We start from the raw sequence: 18,342 nt of genomic DNA on the forward strand, positions 1-18,342 counted from the left end.
TTAATTTATAGCAATACATTAGATATGCAGTTACACTGCACCAACTTTCAGCCAGCTTTTGAAAACACCCAACCCTCAAATGAACCTAGAAAAATATTTTTCATAGCTCTAAGTAGCACAGTGACTGCAAACCAAAATTAAGGATGAAATACGATATGATCTGTAAAACCAAGATGTGATTCTAAAGCAAAAGTGCGACAAAGTCTTTTACGCCTCCCCAGTTATTCTCTCATAGCGATGTAAATTCAAAGCTACTCTGCATATGCAAAAATGACAGTCCTGAAGTCACACAGATGAAAAAAATATGTGATTTACTGCACTAATAAGAAAAATCAAATCCCACTCAGGCTTCAAAACCAAGAATACCTATGCCTGGACTGTTTTAAACATTGTCACACTTTTGTTTTCATAATAAAGAACAATTTTGTTCATTTCCTTTCCCTCCAAGTAACCATCTTTCCCTGTTGTTTAAGGTTCTCAGACACAGCACAAGATAGAAAAATAATATTTAAACAAAAAAAGCCACCACACACACACACACAGAGGAGAATGCAAGTCACAAAGGCACAAATTAGGAAAGAGTCTATGGTCCGCTGCACCTCACAAAACAGTTTTAGCAGGGCCACACAGCACCATGGCCCCTTCCCCAGGAGGGATGAAGGAATTCCATATCCACATGCAATCCACAATTCAATCCCTGTGGAATTCCCTCTCCCTGCTTTTATGCCCTTGAAGCAACTCAAATCTCTGATCAGCATTAGAGCTGACTGGAAAACCACTATCCCATTATTTCATTTTTGTAGGCACATGTACATTCTAAACAAGGGCTGTTCGCATTTTGTTCAACTGTTAATAGACCGTTAACTTTTTTTTTAAATGAAGTTACAATACTTTCTTTTTTTTGTTTCCTCCATAGAATGGTTAATTAAAATACCAGTTTCTACTTGAAGTAATTCTACTGGACACAAGTTTTTATTTATTTATATACACATATTTAAAAAAATAATATATGTGCACATATGTAAAAAAATATAAAATGCACAAAGAACTTCTAATGGCCTCTCTCCAGTCCTAAACTTCCTACTTTTCCTCTCTTCTACCAAAGTGCACAAAGACTGTTAAAATGCATGTAATCAATGGCTTCAAGTGCAAGCAGATCTTTCATCAACTACCAGATAAATTGGAGACATATAAACTTTGAATGTAAGCACTCAAAAGCCAAATTAATAACAGACTATTAGTGCTCATTAGCTCTACCTCCCACCTTTCTTCTTTATTTTTCTTCTGGAATAGTTGGCCTGCCAGTACAGCAGAAACACTGAAATGCCATCCTAAAAACACAAAGCAAGAAAAGAGGAAAAAAAGAAAAAAAGAAAAAGAGAGGGGGGGAAGAACGGGAACTGAGAGAATAAGCAGAGTGAGAAGCTCTGTAACATAAAACTGTCTCCAGCTTCAAAGTCGCCAGCCAATCATAATCCAATAAATGCCTTTTTTTTTTTTCTAAAATCAGAACACTCAAATGTCTATTTTTATTCCTGTTTAGAAGCAGCTATCTCAACAGGGCTTTCAAGCCAGTAGAGCCTGGCATGCAAAGCAGTGACTTACAAAACTCAACTTCAAGCCACGATTTCCAAGGCCTTCACTTGCTTATATGCGTTCACGTGTCTCACACACCAAATATTTCACAGCACAGCCACCATTAGCAAAAAACGGAAAACTGAAGGGAGGAAAAAAACCCGAGGGGTTCTTTACATGAAACTGTTATTTTAACCCAGAACACTATTTAAGAGTTCTCCCTTTATGGTTAAACACCTTTCCACGTATATAAATGGCTATACAGTTCTTCTGATATCCTATGACAGTGTTCTCCAAGCGCAATCATTAGTAACTACGATACTTACAGACAGGTTTTAACGAAAGCTTGTTCTTCTGGCCCTCAAGCATATCAATAAGAATTGCTAGGTACACTTAAGGTACTGAAAAATCAAGACAATAGGGACCTGTACCCATTTTAAGTCTGGAAAATAATCTGTGCCCATTTTAAGTCTGCATGCAGAACGAAATACCATCTCTCGAGTATCCAAGGAGGTACATCCTCAGCACTTTCATACTTTCTTTGTATGTAGGTTGCCCAGAGAAGCTGTGAATGCCCCATCATTGGAAGTGCGTCAAAGTCATGTGGGACAGAGCTTTGAGTAACTGGATGTAGTGAAAGATGTCCCTGACTATGGCAGGGAGCTGGACCAGATCATCTTCGAAGCTCCGTTCCAATCCAAACCATTCGATGATTCTGTGATTCTAAAATTCTAGAGACCTCTTCCTGTATTTAAATGAAAATTAGTTTTATGAATACATTTATCAGTGCTACATTATGAATATGTTACAAATTATTGGTGCAATGCAAAAAGAGCAGCTTTCAAACCGACTCCTGTTTTCTATCCAGAGAATGGGAAGACACACTCTCAAGAGTAATGTCACTTCTGTCTTGTATATGGAACACTGCAGTGGGCCTTAGGATGTCTGCACCCTAAACATTCCTTTGCCTCTGTCCCCCATGAACCTCGGGTGAGTCAACCAAGTTCTTGGGACTTCACTCTCCGCATCAGCAAAAGGGGGTAAAAATCCTTCTGCTATAAAGGACTTTTAAGATCCATGATATAAAATGAGAGGTCACTTTGAAGGCTGCCCGTTCAACAGGTTGTGGAATGGCCGTAATGAAAAGGTCTTTAAAGGAACTCAGTGAACATTGTATAGTAAAGATAATTTTTTAATAATTTTTAAATGTGAGTAGCTGACAGCATCAGAGCTTAACTGTTGTCCTTCAAAGAAAGTAACCATTTAAAACACACAAGGACTAATCCGGAGGTTGTTTTGCTCTTAGGAAATCTAAGTACCCATGATCTCAAGCGTTAATTCTAAATCCTTCATTTTAGTGAGGAGATACACTAAATACACTGTTTCCCACAGCAAGCATCCAAATTCAACTTGCTTCAATACCTTTCAAAAGAGCATTTATTTCAAACTTGTTAATGATTTAAAAGACAAAGCTTAATTAATAATGTTTTTTCCAGCCAGATGGCCAGCTATTAGTTTTCAGTCATCTCTTTCGGAACAATTCACCAGAAGTCTTCAGATGCAAAGGAGTTTTAAAGCAAATAGATGTGACTGCCCACTACTCTCAGTGGCTGCCAAAATATTCAGTAAAAGACAAAGCTTTAGGTAAAGAAATGCTTAGTTTTTCCAACTCATGTTGCTGTGGGTCATGGTTGTAAAAGTCCACTAACAGCAGCACAATCACTTGACAGACGCACATTTATTTCATTTAACATTTTGTATTTGGATGGCATTAAATTTACATATGGTTATACAATATTACTTAAATGAAAACATGAGACTACACGTATAGCGTTTCCCCTGGACTTGTGCTAACAGACTTCAAACTTCAGCTCAGTAGCAGACCACTGTGGTATGATGTGTATCAACCAGTCAAAATATTCCATGTGTACAGGAGGCACTAGCAGAGAGATAAATAGATAAACGTTATGCAAACCCAGTTAAGGTTCACCACTAAACATCTACAGAATTCTAACATTCTCACTGACGTAGCACCTATGTATTTTCAAAGACCGTTTCCAACAAAAATTAAAACTGCTTTCTTAGTACAAACAAGATGCTGAACAGCAACAGAAAGCTTTTTAAAGTAGCAAGGTGTTGGGTTTTGCAAAAGAATCTCTCTCTTGAGATTTTAAGAGATTTTCACAACTGTTATTAAATTCCCTGACATCCTTGTGAGACAAGTACTGTATTTGCTAGGTAGTTAAGAGTAAGGTACGAGCAGGTTAAACGTTTTGCTCAATGTTTCATAGTGGTATGGAACAAAACCTGATGTTTTCAGGCTTCCCTAACCACAATGTACATTCATTATGCACTAATCCACAACTAAAAACCTATCTTAATTCACTTATGACTGAGAAAAACAAATATGCAATTGCAACTCTACACATGAACTTTCAGCCTACAGTTCTACCAAACAAGCAAAACCAGATTTGGGGAAAAGCTTCAATGATCAGCTGTCTACCTACACGCAAGTAATTTATGGCATCTAATTCAGAGCAAAACTCAAAACAGTTTGCAGGCTGCCCCCAGACTTGTACTGGTGACAGAAATCAGCTATAAAGTAGTATTAACTTTGATAATCAGACAGCGATTATCTACTTTTAAAAAAAGAAATTACATTTAGTTATTTTATAAAGCTTCTTTCTAATGCAATGGTTTCAAATCAGCTGGTTTTCACTTTCCACCATTCTAAGAGTCATCTTCTGCAAAAACTCCACTGGCCATAAAAAAATAAATTAAAAAAAAACCCTAAAGCCACAAGGTTTTGAAAACAAACCAGTCACATTAAACAGGTCAAAAAGACAGTTTTGACTTATGGTGAAGCTTATGTTCAGTAAGTCAGGGAAATTTAGGTCCAAGAAGCTGATATGGAGAAAGATTAGGCAAATAATAGGCAATTTCACCATTCCAAAACAGTGAAACTCTTACAAGGTAATTAATCTGGGGTCTCCAGAGTTCACTGGAGTTTTGCTTGGAGTTTTCAAGCCAACATCAATAACCATTCTAGACCTTTCCTCTAACAGGCTGCTGACGGTGGAGGAAGAAAGAAAGGATAGATGTTATTAGCAGGCCTTGTGCTCTTCTGAGTTCAAGGCCTGGAATTGTGGGTGGACTTTTATCTAGGCCACGCAAGAGGAAACCCTACTCCTTCCTTTATTTGTGTAGCTGTGGAGCGGGGGAGGTGGGAAGGGGGCTCAAGGAGAAGCACACTATAAGGCCTTCACCATTGGTATGCAAGCTGGTTAAAAATGGCTTAAAAAAAAATAATAAAAAAATGAAAGAAAACCACCACAGTGAGAACAGCCAAATGCCGCCTTCTGCCACTGCCAATGCCATGCCCGCCACCAGTGGTATCTCAGCTACAAAATGTGGAGGGATCAATGCCAAAGCCACACTAGTGCCCATCAGAAAACTCTCAATGAAACGTGAGCGAGAAGTTCCTCCAAAAATCATACTTTGCAGAGAAGTATCATTTTCAACAAACTTCCAGCTAATCCAGCCTGGCTTGCTGCCACATTTCCAGCCCAGGGCTGACAGGTCCAGTCTTCGTGGGACTGGAACCCTCAGGCCTCACAGCCTCTGCTGGGCAGGCTTCAAGTCCTGCAAAGAAGAACCTACAGCAGCCTCAAAAGCCCTGAATTTAAAAGAGAAAAATGTATAATATTCAACCTACAAACACCTCTCTCCTTTTTCAGTTCACTGCTTTTGTGTGCTGGCCTGGCTTTCCTTTCACTTGCATGTAAATCAGAAGTAAATTTACTGAAATACATATAATTACACAAATGCAAAACGAGTGGGAAAAGACTCAGACTCCATCTGCTTATTAGCCTTTCTCTTAAGCAGAGTGCTTTTTACACACTGATATAATTTTTCCAGGTGCTGTTACATGTGTGCTACAAATTGGCTATGCATCTAACTCAAGGGGAGCAACAATTTGTTCAACAAATAACAATAAGAAAAGGACCTTTCTGTACAGTTCCACATGTATGGAAACCACAGACTTTGTATCTCTATGAAAAAAACCACATCTGGTCTTTCCCAGTATTAACAAAATTAAAGATGCTTATAGTTGGGTCTTCCCACACAGCAACGCTTAAAATCCAGTTATGGAGGGAACAGAAACTTTGGGGAAAAAGTGTTCTCTAGTTGTTAAGTAGGTAAAGCAGCAACAGGTGCACATTCAACACAAAAACAAACAGGCATTCTCATGTTCCACAGATGTCTTCTACTAAGCCCAATATTTTTGTGAACTTTAACTGTTCTACATCTGTGAAGAGTAAGTGAATTTCTCTTTTCATGTTCAAGCAACTAGAACAGGAAGGACAGTTTTTCCTCTTGTATTGTGAAAAGGGAGAGTCAGTATGAGCATCCATCACTCAAACATTGCTGGTTGCAACTTCACCACAAAAGAGGAAATTTCTGTTTTGACTTCCTTTTTTAAAAAGATTGCATTATGGTTAACAAACATCACCAATTCAAAGATAATCTCTGACCTTTCCTATGACACAACTTGTAAGTAAAAGTTTAACAAGATTTTCAGATTAGATAACTACTAATTATGAAGTGAGTTAAGGACGGTCCACCTACTATCTCATCCCTGAGACTCTCCTTCCTGAGGACCCCAAAGCCTGCAGGAAGCAAGGGCCCCAGGCAGACAGACTCTCCTGACACCTTGTGTCCTGCAGTCTTCTCTCCAGAATTCACAGACCTCACCTTTTGTAAACTGATGCATGTTCCTCCCGAGATCAAAAAGCAGATGCTCCCATTCACAGGGTCAGGCACACAGCCCACCTGCGGTGGTGCAGGTGTCCTAGGACAAGGCAGGCACACACAGACCCCAGTCACACAACTACCTGAAACGTGCAGCTTCTTTGTCCTCATAACCTCAGTGCTGAACAGAATGGGAGCTGTAAAGGTATTTCTAGTGACAAATAAAAGTTATCAAGATCACCTATTCACCCTTCCTAAACTTACACAGGTTACATTTCTAACAAGTTGGTTTTACTGGATTTTTAAGTATGTTCTTTCATGAGGCTCACCAGTAAGATTTATAATTTCATCATGACTTCCACATCAACAGCAGCTCCTAACGCTTTAAAAATGCAGTCAAATTGACTCCTCATGGAGTAGCACGATTCTGAACACAAGCAGGTTGAAGAATCAAACTCACAAGGAAAAACTACCATTTTCTCCCCGTGTTTCCCCATGTCCTTTCCCCAGTGCTGCTCCCACCCACTGACAGCCGCCACTTCAGCAGTGTGTTCCTGATGCAAGCAAGGCCAGTATCAGCAATCATGGATCACGCTGAGTAACGCCTGTTCACCTGGAAATTCTCCACTGTAAATGAAGGAACGGTGGTTCAAGACTTGGAGAAATTGCTGTGGCACACAATCCCACAGATTTCCTGTCCTGCTCATTTTGAATAGCCTCAAGTCTGTCTGCACCACGCACAGCCATGTAGGATAGAGAAAACCACCTTGTCGCTAAATGAGCAAATTTGGGTACCCAAAACAGTGTGGCTACAAAAGATTGGCTTTAACAGGCTTCTTAGTTGTCAGTGAAGATTTCCTATTCTGGAGCTCACACAATTCCTGGGTGATCCTCTAAAAAGTGGGGCATTATTATTTCTTACCTGGCTGGGCTTTTTTTTTAATAGGGCTCCTATTACTATGCACAACTAGTTTATTCCTGCTCGCATTCGTGACCTATGCTTCTGAAGGATCAAGCCTTTAACACAGAAAGAAAGAGCTTGGGCTCTTTATTCTGTTTCTACAGAGCCACAGTACCAGTGGCAATGAAACATTCCTGCTTGCCTAAGGGCAAGTCTGACAGTGATGGTAAAGAGATGTGGGAGCAAATGAGGATCAGGTCTAAAAGGCTTCAAAACATCCTTAAAAGCAGTGTTAACTGCAACAATTGACACATTATTGTCTCTTCAGTTACACGGAAAGTTGTGCTACCAGTGAAATCTGCAAGAGTCCAATTATTACCAACTTCCTTGTCTTTATGTTTGGACTGAAGTCACGTGTAACAAAATGTAATTAGCAAACATTTGCTAAGCTTGGTGGAGTCAGCCTACTAGAACTGGAGTGTCTGGACAAGAACCTCTGCCCTGTCTTTATTCCCCTCGCTCCTGCCTGCTCTCTTTGCTGCCAATCAACACAATCAGCTTTGGACTGGAAAAAGCGTTTTACACAGCACATCAAGGCAGACAAGGACAAAAGTTAATTAGGACTATTCATAAGCCTTACTGGAAGAGAGTGCTGCATCCCATCCCTGAAAATTTAATTGCACTCAATACAGGAAAGCTAGAAAAAAAAAATAATATAAAAATAAAAACCAGGAAAAGATAATTTGGGAATAAAATCTGATTTCAATTTAATTCAAGCACCGGTTGGCCCTATTTATTTAATAAAGTAGTTCACGCAGGATAATGGCATTATTGTGCATCTAACAGCATTAGAAGCTCCTAATAAATTAACAAGTGAAAATTAATAGCTGCTCAGTCCATTAAATCTTGTTAATTTTATTTTTGTTGCAATAATATAGCGATCACAAGTTTACATTATTAAACCAATATTTATTAGAAGAACTCATTTTAATTGGATCCCTGATGTGATAATCCCATACAGTGTGTATTTCTTGATTTCATCAATTTTTTGCATTTATTTCTCATTATATTTAAATGACTGCAATGTTCAGGGTTTTTCCTAATACTATAAAAGTTAAGCAACCATTTTAAACATTTTATTTCACAAAGATTCAACACTTACTACACAATATAATGAGAATCTTATGAGTCCTTTCAGAAGCTATTTTAAATATTTTAGTCTCTTGAGAAAGGGGAGGTGAAAAAAAGGCAGAGAGAGGAATATTTGAAAACATCTCAACAAATGGTAAAATACATTTTTTCCCCTTAGCCCATCAACGTTCTATATAAGCATTGCTGTGCTGTCTTTCAAGTCAAGAGGAGTTTTACCACTGGTTTTAATGCAAAATGTTAGATGGCCTGCACATCTCAGAAAAAAAAACAACAAACCAACAACAGAAGGTTCTGCATTGTATTGGCTGCTGACGGAGAGATTACAACTTTGAGAAGACATTTTACCACGGGCTGTGCCCAAGACATGCTATTCCAGCATCCATGACTTTGAGGGAAGGGGCTGTGATGCTGGACAATCCTTTCTCCCCTGTCCTCCCTCCTTTCTCCAGTTCCTTCGTCTCTGCCAATAGAGCTGAATGCGGAGTTGCTTCCCAACTCGTTCTATCAACAGCTTTAGCTTAACAGTAGCATTTTGTTTTTTAAAATGGCATAGCATGGACTAGACGTCAGCCACAGGTGCTATTATCCAGGCTAATATAAGAGGCAGAGAGTCCGACGCAAGGGTGGCATGAAGAAGCTGGGGGGGCTGTGCGGAGCAGAAACCTCCCTGTGCCCAGAGAGGCGGGTTTGACCTTTGGGGAGATGACAAGGAGGAAGTTGAGAAAGGTACTGATGGACAAGTGGGACTGCAGGCAGAAAGTACACAAGACTAAAGGCCTATGCACACTTACTTAGCAGTTTATCACCTTTAGATCTGATCTGCAAAGTCACATTAATGCCACAAAAGCTAGTTACAAATAGATTTTTCAAGCGGTGTCCACCCTGCAGCTATCACTGCCGCAGCTAAACTCGCTCACGCGGGTACTGCTAGCTGCACAGTTGTGGCAGCACAAAGGTTAGGATAGGGCTGTAAAATCCTGCCCATAAAGCCAGATCAGTACATAGGTTAGTGCACACAGCTCTGTAGCAGTAAAATTACTGGCAACAGGGAGCTAATAATCATAAGGGCAGTGAGACTGTGTTTGTGCACAGGGACTGTACTGTAATGATCTCCAGCACATCACCGTCACACCAATCTAACCTGAAGCACAGACACTCTGGAACAAATCTATGCAATATTAAAGCCCCTTACATACAGGGACGGGCCAAACTGAAAACAAGGTAGTTTAAAATTGGCATTAAAAAAAAAATAAAATACAAATTGTGTGTGTGGACACACACAAAACTATGACTGGCCCTTTGCTTATTACTGAAACCAGACAGGCAGCACTCTCAAAAGAAGAACATACTTCACGGTCTTGCAGACAGCCTCTGCCACTTACTATATTTACAGTTTTCATATTTTCCTGGTATCACGGCAATCCTAAGAACACGGTCAATTCTTGTAAATATTGTGTGGTCAACTACCAACACAACAGAAGGTACGCTTACACCCAAGATGTTCCTAAAATCACTTACACGTATTATCCCTGGTTTTCCCCACCAAAATTCAAATCGTTTAAGGAACACCTTGTTCAGCTGCTTTTAAAAAGCAAATGCATCATGTTTTCATTTCAGTTGGTACATTCTATCCTTATCAGATGAGCTGCACAAGAAATAACACCCACCTCTCTTCCAAACTACTTTCTAAATTAAAAAAAAACACCACTTAAAAGAAGGTGTTCCTCACATACAAGAATCCTGGCTCCCCTAAAACCACTGGTGATACAAAAAAAACTAAATACAGTAATAGGTTCAAAAGAAAAATATGCATATGAAAATATACTACAAAATGTCATGAGATTTATGTCTTAATATGTGTAGTACCACTAAAAAAGCACTGACACAAAGCATTTACTATCTTGCCCCATATCAGTAAGACTATATACACTGCACAGCTTTTAGAAATTACTAAGCATTCATCACACGTTCCTGGCTTCTGCAGTTCAGACCCCTATATAGGTTATGAGTTAAAAACTCATCACAGTTCAGCCTAATGCACTTTATTTCTAGGGCAAAATGCTAACGGTTTGTCAGGTGCACGGTATGGCCCCTCTTCATATCAGGAACAGTATCAGAAACTCACCCCTGGGACAAGAGCAATGAAGTCCATAGGGTTCTGCAGGTATGTCAGCTGTAGACTTTGCTGCCACCAGATTCCATGCTGACCACACTCTTTGGTCTTAGAAGCAAATAGAGCCATCAAAAATTCAAAAAATCCAGTACCAGCTGGAGCAGACCTAAGCTTGTTCATGGAGCAAATCAGAGAGGCCACAAACTCAAACACCTGGCTGTGCTGGGGTACATGCTAATGGCACACTATCCTCAAGCTTGTCTGAAAAGTGATAAAAACGCCCATCCTGAAAGCTAGGCTTTCAATGACAATGCAACTACCACAATGGACATATTTTAATGGACAAAAGAATGTGTATTTTCAACTTCATCACCCCATACAGTACGAAAAAACATCTTACTGCTATGCAGACCCAGCTTGCTACAACTCACCAGGTCAGCTCCTGACACCAAAGCCCACCATCTTAGTGCACAGAGGTTTAAAGGCAGCTCCCTTCTGAAGAAGGATGGGCTTGGGCAGCAGTGCACCAGATGAGGGAGCGAGGAAGGTCCTCTAAACCAGCCTTTCTGCCGAGCACCAGTAATTGTGGCACAAGAAACAATCAGATGGTCTGAGACTGGTAGGTTTGTCAGGTGAAAACTACTTCCTGTTGCAGCAGAAAAAAGGAGGAAAAATCCTGCCAGCAGAGCATTACACTGAAATCCCTGAAAGCCTCTCCAGCCTTTTGCTACCTGCCACAGGTCCTTCCAAGAGAAAAACTGGGGCCTGGGGTGTCTGCCACATCATCTTACAAATGGAGCACTTGGAAAAGTAATACATGCTGAACAAACATACAAACAAATTAACTATTCATTATTTAATAATCTGCCAGCAGATAAAGTGTAGCACGTATATTTCCAGTTCCAAGCAGATAAAAATGACAGCAGGAATAAATTTGGTATTCCAATTCCTTAGCCCTATAACAAAAATATTTTTTTTTTTTGTTCTTTCTTCAAACAATCCCACCTGATCACTACAGGAATTTGCTGTGTAGCCTTTATTCCCATGAGCAACATTTCTGCAAAGCTCAAGCACTTTTACATCTGAAACTTGCTTCGTCTCATGGATACAATAGCTAATTTTGGACTTACCCTACTCCTGCTGGGCCGGAGTCATCACTGGCATAGCTCCACTGTAATTCAGTCTACTGATGCATTACAGACAATGCACAACATGATCTAATCCCTAATGATGTTTTTTCCCCCTCTTTTTCCCCCCAACATACTTACTTGACTACATAGTAAAGTGACATATGTAGGATTATTTTAAAAAAAAACCAAACACCAACAAAACAAACAACAAAAACCAAGAACAAACTAAAACCATACTAAAATTGTCCTGCAAACGCTAATTTCAAATGACACAATAATCAGATTCACAGATACATTAGGACAAACAGTGCAGTCCAGAGGAGAAGACACAGCTCTTAACATCACAAGGCCTAGTTACAGTTCCAGCTCTGCCACTGACTTCTAGACAAGTTGTTTCACATTTCCACACCATTCCCCAATCTCTGACATACAGATACTGAACCCTTGGTATGCTGCTACAGAGGGTCCAGCACGGACTAACCTAACCATGCTTATCTGGATCTCTGTAATATACATACGAAACAATAATAAAAGTACATATGAAGTGTAGTGTTTAAAAACTAGTGCCAAGGCATAAGGAGCTACCATCAAAATATGCTGACACTTCTGTCTTGATCGGAGGACACACTTTCCCCCATACCAAGGTTTACGATCTGCAGAATCCAGGCTCTGCGTCATAGGTGAACATGAAATGTTTAAATTTTTGTACAGATTTCCTTTAACAGAGCAAGGTCTTGAAGAAACAGACATTCACTTCTGCACAGCAGGAACAGCCAGGACAATCTCTGGACATGATAACATTTATGACTCGGGACATCTGCTTATGCTGTTATTTTCAAGATTTAACATTATTTTTCTAAATTAAAGCATCCTACTCCACCCATCTTTTTGCTTCCTTGGAATCATAAAATATCAAAACCTTCCTCCCTTATCTAAACCACCTTGTTACTAGTAAGAGTACCACCAAGAGGCTTCATGCTCTGCTCCCTAATAGGTCAGCATCAGCTAGACACAACACTCAGGACACATCAGCAGGGCTACTCAAGTCATTTTCTTCTTTTGAAATGGTAAGTATTTCAGGGAAATGGTTTATATAGGATATTATCTATGTGGAAAGCACACTGCTTACCAAGAATTTAAAAATATAGCTTTTAAGGCCACATGTACAGGTGGTAGCTCTACATGTTTTGATCTCTGGTCCAACTAGGCGAACCCAGAGTAGCTCTAACAAAGGCTGAGGTCTGTTTACATAACTGGCCAAAATCTTAGCCACAGTCATTCTGCAACAAAAAGATAAGGAGACTTTATTTTTCCCTTAAAAAAAAAAACACTATAGTTGCTGGAAGAAAATTTTAGGAGTTCCAAATATCCACATTTCTAAGCTACTTGCTTCACTTCTTCATGCAACAGATGCTGCTTTGTATTAGCTACTGCATATTAAATCATTCTGACAACCAAGAAAGCATACATTTGTTTGTGCGAGAGAGAAGCATGAATACACACACACACACAGATATCTTCTCACACAGAAGCACACAATTATGCAGCATTCAAATATTTGGGATGAACTTTGGCCTTTGTTTAAAAAAAAAAAAGTACCCTCAAACAACAATCAGTAACAGAATCAGCAGTCATCCGGCTGAGCTCACAGAAATCAACAACTCTTCAGCATTAAAACACCACTCATGGCCAGCTATTCGAAAGTTACTTGGAAAATTTTTCTTAGATGGGATACTTATCTACACGTCCTTTATGATTTATAATGGTCTTATGGGATCGATCTCAGACTTGAGGCTAAAAATAAAACCTATGTTAACTCAAAAAAATAAAAAAACCAGTTATATTCACCCTCACATGCTTTTTTTTGCACCCCAAACAATCCCCTTCAGCTATGCCATTTGCATTCCCGATTTAAAAAGTAATTTGAAAACATATGCACAGTAATATCTGTCTAGCTAATATGGAAGAAACCAAGCAACCCAAACAAAACCATTTTCTGATCCATTAATCAAAAGAAAATCTGAATGTAACTGTACTGGGGAACACGCCGAAACTTTTGACAATGAGAGTATCCACAATAACTGTAATCCAGAGCGCTTCCAACTTTTTTTTTCATCTCAGCTGGAGACATATTTTCTCCCTCACATTCCCCTCTTACTTTCTTCCTCTCTTGTTACTAGATAGCAATCAAATTCTGTAGGCAGTTATTTATTTTATTTTTTTTTTTTTTAATTTAAACTATATATAGAGCCAGGATGGGACACGCAGGAGAGGACTAACGCCGCATCGAAGCGCGGCGGGGCTGGAAAGCAAAACAATCCCTCTCCCAGGCTGTGCCAGAGCACGCCGAGTCCCCCGGGAGAACGCTGCTACCGAAGGGCCCCCGAGCCCCCCCCGGGGGGACCGGCGGCTGCCGGGGGCGCCCCTCGGTTTGCGTGCTCGCCACCGCCACCGCACCCCCCCTCACCTGGGGATGGTGATGCACTTGGTGTTGATGTTCTGCGTGGTGATCGCCTTCTCCAGCTCGTCCAGCTGCCCCGTCTTCTTCAGCTTCTTCACCAGGCTCTTCACCGCCTTCTCGCACCATTTCTCCTCCTGCCCGTTCTGCTCCCCTTTCTTCCAGCCCAGGAGCCGCTTGACGATGGGAGGAGTGAAAGGCAGGATGGAGGACATGCTGGCTCGCCCGGCAGGGCCGGCAGCGCCCCGCTGCTGGCTCCGCGCTCTCCCCGCCGCCCCCCGCCGCTCCGCTCCGCGCAGGCCCCGCCGCGCCGCGGGCAGCACAAAGCCCGGCCCCGGGGCGGCGGTGGCCTGGCCTGGCCCGGCGCCGCGCCGCTCCGTTCGCCCGCCCCGCCGGTGCCTCAGCGCCTCGGGCCCGCGGCACCAAACTTTGCCCGGAGTTCGCCGGCTCTCCCCGACTGCGGCGGCGGCAGCTCCCTCCTCCCCCTCCTGCCCCGCTCTGTGTGCGCGGAGAGGCGCCCACTCCAGCTCATTCCCAGTCTGTCTCTCATGCAAATTGCCTGCTGGCCGCCCCGGCCCGGCTTCCACCCCCTCCTTCCCTCCCAAACACGCTCACTCACGCCGCCGAGGGAGGGCGGGGAGGCGGCCGGCCCGCCGGGAACTCCGCTCCCCCACTACTCCTCCCCGCCGCCGCCAGCCCCCGCGCTCCCGGCAGAGGCCCCCGCTCTCCGGGCGGGACGGGGCTCTCCCTCCCTCAGTCCCGCTCCGGCGCGGCGTCCCCTCAGCGGCGCCGGGCGCCCGCGGCCTTCCCGCCGCCAGCCCCCTCAGAGCGCAGGGCGGGAAGCTCCCCTCAGGGCCGCCGCGGCGGGAAGGAGCGTCCACAGCCCGCCCCGGGAGACCCCCGGGGGCTCTGCCCGTCCCAGCCGCGTCCCCTCGGCTCCCCCACGGCCCGGAGACCCGCCGAGGCGGCGGATCCCCGCAGGGAGGCCGGCGGTGCGGGTTCACCCTCCTCGGGGCCGGCCGGGACCGTGGGCTCACAGGGATGGTCAGCGCGGCCGTAAAAGCCCACAGGGGAGTTAAGGAGCGGTGCCAGGGAGAAAGCCCAGTGAGGGAAGAGGCAGCAAAAATAAACACAAGCGACAAAGTCCCCCTCGGTGAGAGGAAGGGACGGAGGGTCCTTGGGCAGGGTGGGATGGATGCAGCCCCCACCACGGCTCTTTCCTCTGTGGAAAGGTGTTTCCACACAGAGATAGCTGAACACGATTTGGTCAGCTGTGCTCAGACAATCAGCAGGGTTTTTTTTCAACCCCTTAAATTTACTATTCCATTCCCTCATCTTTCCACTCCGAGCACCAGGTACCCAAATAATTTTTACCCTGTATCAGGCACAAATGACACCCTGGAGATGTTTACTACCAGACCTGGTCAGAAATTCTCAGACGGAATATTTTTGTCAGAGGACGACAGTTTGTTCAGATCTAGGTGTTTGGTAGAGATACGTCGGTTTTGGCTGACTCAGGGTGGCATCCAGGTAAATATCCAGTTTCGCACTTTCCATTGCTGGATAGACTGGGCTGTCACACTCCCCAGCCTCAAGCATCGCCCCCTCCATGCTGAAAGGGAGCCTAAGCCCGAAAAAAACCACAAACCATAGCTCCTCAGGGCTCCAGTTCTCTGATAAACCACCCCGAAATTGCGCCAAGCAGCACGCACAGCAGCCTGGCAAGCACCAAGGAGGCTGGGGGCCACCTGCAGAGGCACCAGGTGCCTCCACCGAGGCTAGTTCGCGTTTCTGAACTCCAGCTGCTTCACGGCTCCTCACAACAGCTGCCCAGGAACACAGGGGGAAAAGTTTCAGGGGACCCAGCTCCCAGATTGTGAGGTTTCGAGCTGAGAGTTGCTTCCCAGTTTTCCCCATCCTATCAGAAGGGATGATGGTGAGCCCAAATTCGGGAAGCCTCCGGCGCTGCTCGGCAGCTCCCAGACACGCAGATTCTTGCCAACCCACATTCTCATATTCCAGGTTCCAGCACAACACAGTGGGGAGACTCCTCGAAAGCCAGCATCCAAAAACTTCCCCTGCCTGCGGATTCGAATCAGGCAGCCGTTTGGATTGCCTTGGGGCAAGTTAGGAACCTCTGGGTTCAGACAGCATCTGAGGCTCAGAGGCAACTGGCTTGGCTTTCACAGGGGTTTAAAACAAACAGTGTTTTATTCCAAATTGACAGTAACAAATTTTGAAATATCAATATTGGGTACAAATTAAATACTCCCTTCTCTTTATTTTTTTTTTCTCCAGCATTCTTATATTATTCCCCAACATGCATTCCCTGAGTGTCTTGAATTTTGGAGGCTCACCGCTAAAATTTTGGAACGTTGCCCTGACCCAGTTTTTGGCTGCCTCGGTTGAGATGCCTGAATTACGGAGATGTGGAACCCCTGTAGATGATCCCAACATCATTTGAGGAAATAGTCCCACGATGCCTCTAAAACAATGCAAAAAAATTTTGACACTAATTACACTAAAAGCAGGATGCCTAAATTACTGACTGCTGCTAGTGCCATTGACTTGCTGCATGTTTGTGTTTTTCTGAAAAGGCCTAGTGATTAGTTAAGAATCTAAACTTTCATTTTAAATTTTTTCCCCCCAACTTTAGACAATAACGTGAACATGTGAACCAAGTGAAACACAGATGGTGAAGTTAAGTGCATTTTTAATGTAGAAATAAGTACTTACTACAATTTTAAACATGGTGAAGTTTAAAGTGATCTTTTTTCTGTTTTCCTAGTTCTTGGTCCAGTGCATTTTGCAACTAAAAGAAGCCCAGAAGACGACTGAGCCTGAAGGACCGGTCTCAGACCTGGCAAGGCAATGCAGCATCAGGGCCATCTCGGTGCAGATTTCTGCTGGGGACCATATCCGTTTCGTTCTAGCTATTCTGTCTAGAAAATCGTGGGCACTGTTCTATACTTTTTTTATCCAGAAAATTTGCAATAATACTCAAATCTCACCTCCACACTCAGAATTCACGCTGCGACCTCAGTTCAGCAGGGGTTCCAGAATTTTCTGTGCATATTCATGGGCTAATCTTCACTCCGTTACAGTCATATCGCAAGCGATCGACTGGGTAAATTTGAATAAGGGGAAGGAGAGGAAGAGCTGAGTGGTTTGCTCACACTTGTACAGTGATTTAGTGGCAAAAGGGTGAATAGAATTTGCTAAACACTAAACCGAATTGGGTCTCCCTGGCTTACAGTATCACAAACGAGGCGTAGGCAGCTAAATCACTGATCTAAACTCTAGGCCACAGCAGTGAACACTACTGAAAACAAACATTTGTTTTTGGGATGTAGAATTAATTTTTAAGATTAGGGACACTACATTTTGCAGAACAGCTTGTGTGCTTGCCAAGGTTACCTGTCAGAATGAACTGCTCTATGAAAATATGACTTTCTGAACCCCTAGACAGTAATCCTTTATTTCAGAGAGTTTTGGACACTCTCAGAGTGGAAAAATTAACAGACAGGAAAAGACAGGACCGTCCCAATTTTGCATGGTCTGGATCGGTTTGCTGGTTTACAAAATGTCTGATGCCTTGGAAGCCACCTTTAGGCCAGATAAGTTTATGCATTTATTTGTGATATAATTTTGTCTTTGCTTTAAAAAAGAATCTTTATCTTTGTATGTTTGTGGCATAGTACAGGTTCAGGGACTTCACTTATTGCAGTTTGCTCTTACTGAAAAATAAAGATATATATATGGTCTGCAACAATGTGACAGAGCCATTTACTTGGTTCATATACTCGAAGAAAAAACCCATATGGCTATCTTGCATTTCTTAACCTTTTACTGATACACCAGCGCCTTAACAATTACTAAAATATAACATCGACAAAACCTTGTTCATTAATAGGATCAATCAATGAATAGGAACAGAATTTAAACTTTACTTTCACAAAGAGAAAAATTGGGCTTTGATTCAGGAACAATACAAAATTACCACGAGAAACAAGAAGGTGTCCTCTGAAGCTCACACGCGTATACCTACCTTTATTAGAAATATTTTTAACAACTTTTGAGACCAAAGAATAGCTTCACTCTAGGTTCCCTTTATATCCTTCAAGTAGTGAGAAGGGAGCGAGGGATTTTTAGGCAGACACGAAGGTGCCTAAAGCAGATACATCTGCTCCCGCCGCCCTCCCCAGCACCCCTTGTGCCGCGGCGTGCTGGAACAGGCAGGCTGGAGGAAGCGTGGCCAGAG

The 18,342-nt window shown here is 42.7% G+C and overlaps 1 protein-coding gene across 1 annotated transcript in view; it reads right to left on the reverse strand.

The window, feature by feature from the left end:
- The window catches only part of SMAD3 (SMAD family member 3), a 77,030-nt gene extending 62,379 nt beyond the window's left edge, over positions 1-14,651 (reverse strand). The window contains exon 1 of the mRNA XM_074600299.1: positions 14,091-14,651. Within this exon, the coding sequence (XP_074456400.1) occupies positions 14,091-14,296 (206 nt within the window). The 5' untranslated portion in view covers positions 14,297-14,651. The remainder of the gene's footprint in view (positions 1-14,090) is intronic.
- Between the last annotated feature and the right edge of the window lie 3,691 nt (positions 14,652-18,342).

Source organism: Larus michahellis, chromosome 9, assembly GCF_964199755.1.
Source record: "Larus michahellis chromosome 9, bLarMic1.1, whole genome shotgun sequence".
NCBI classification, from domain to species: Eukaryota; Metazoa; Chordata; class Aves; order Charadriiformes; family Laridae; genus Larus; species Larus michahellis.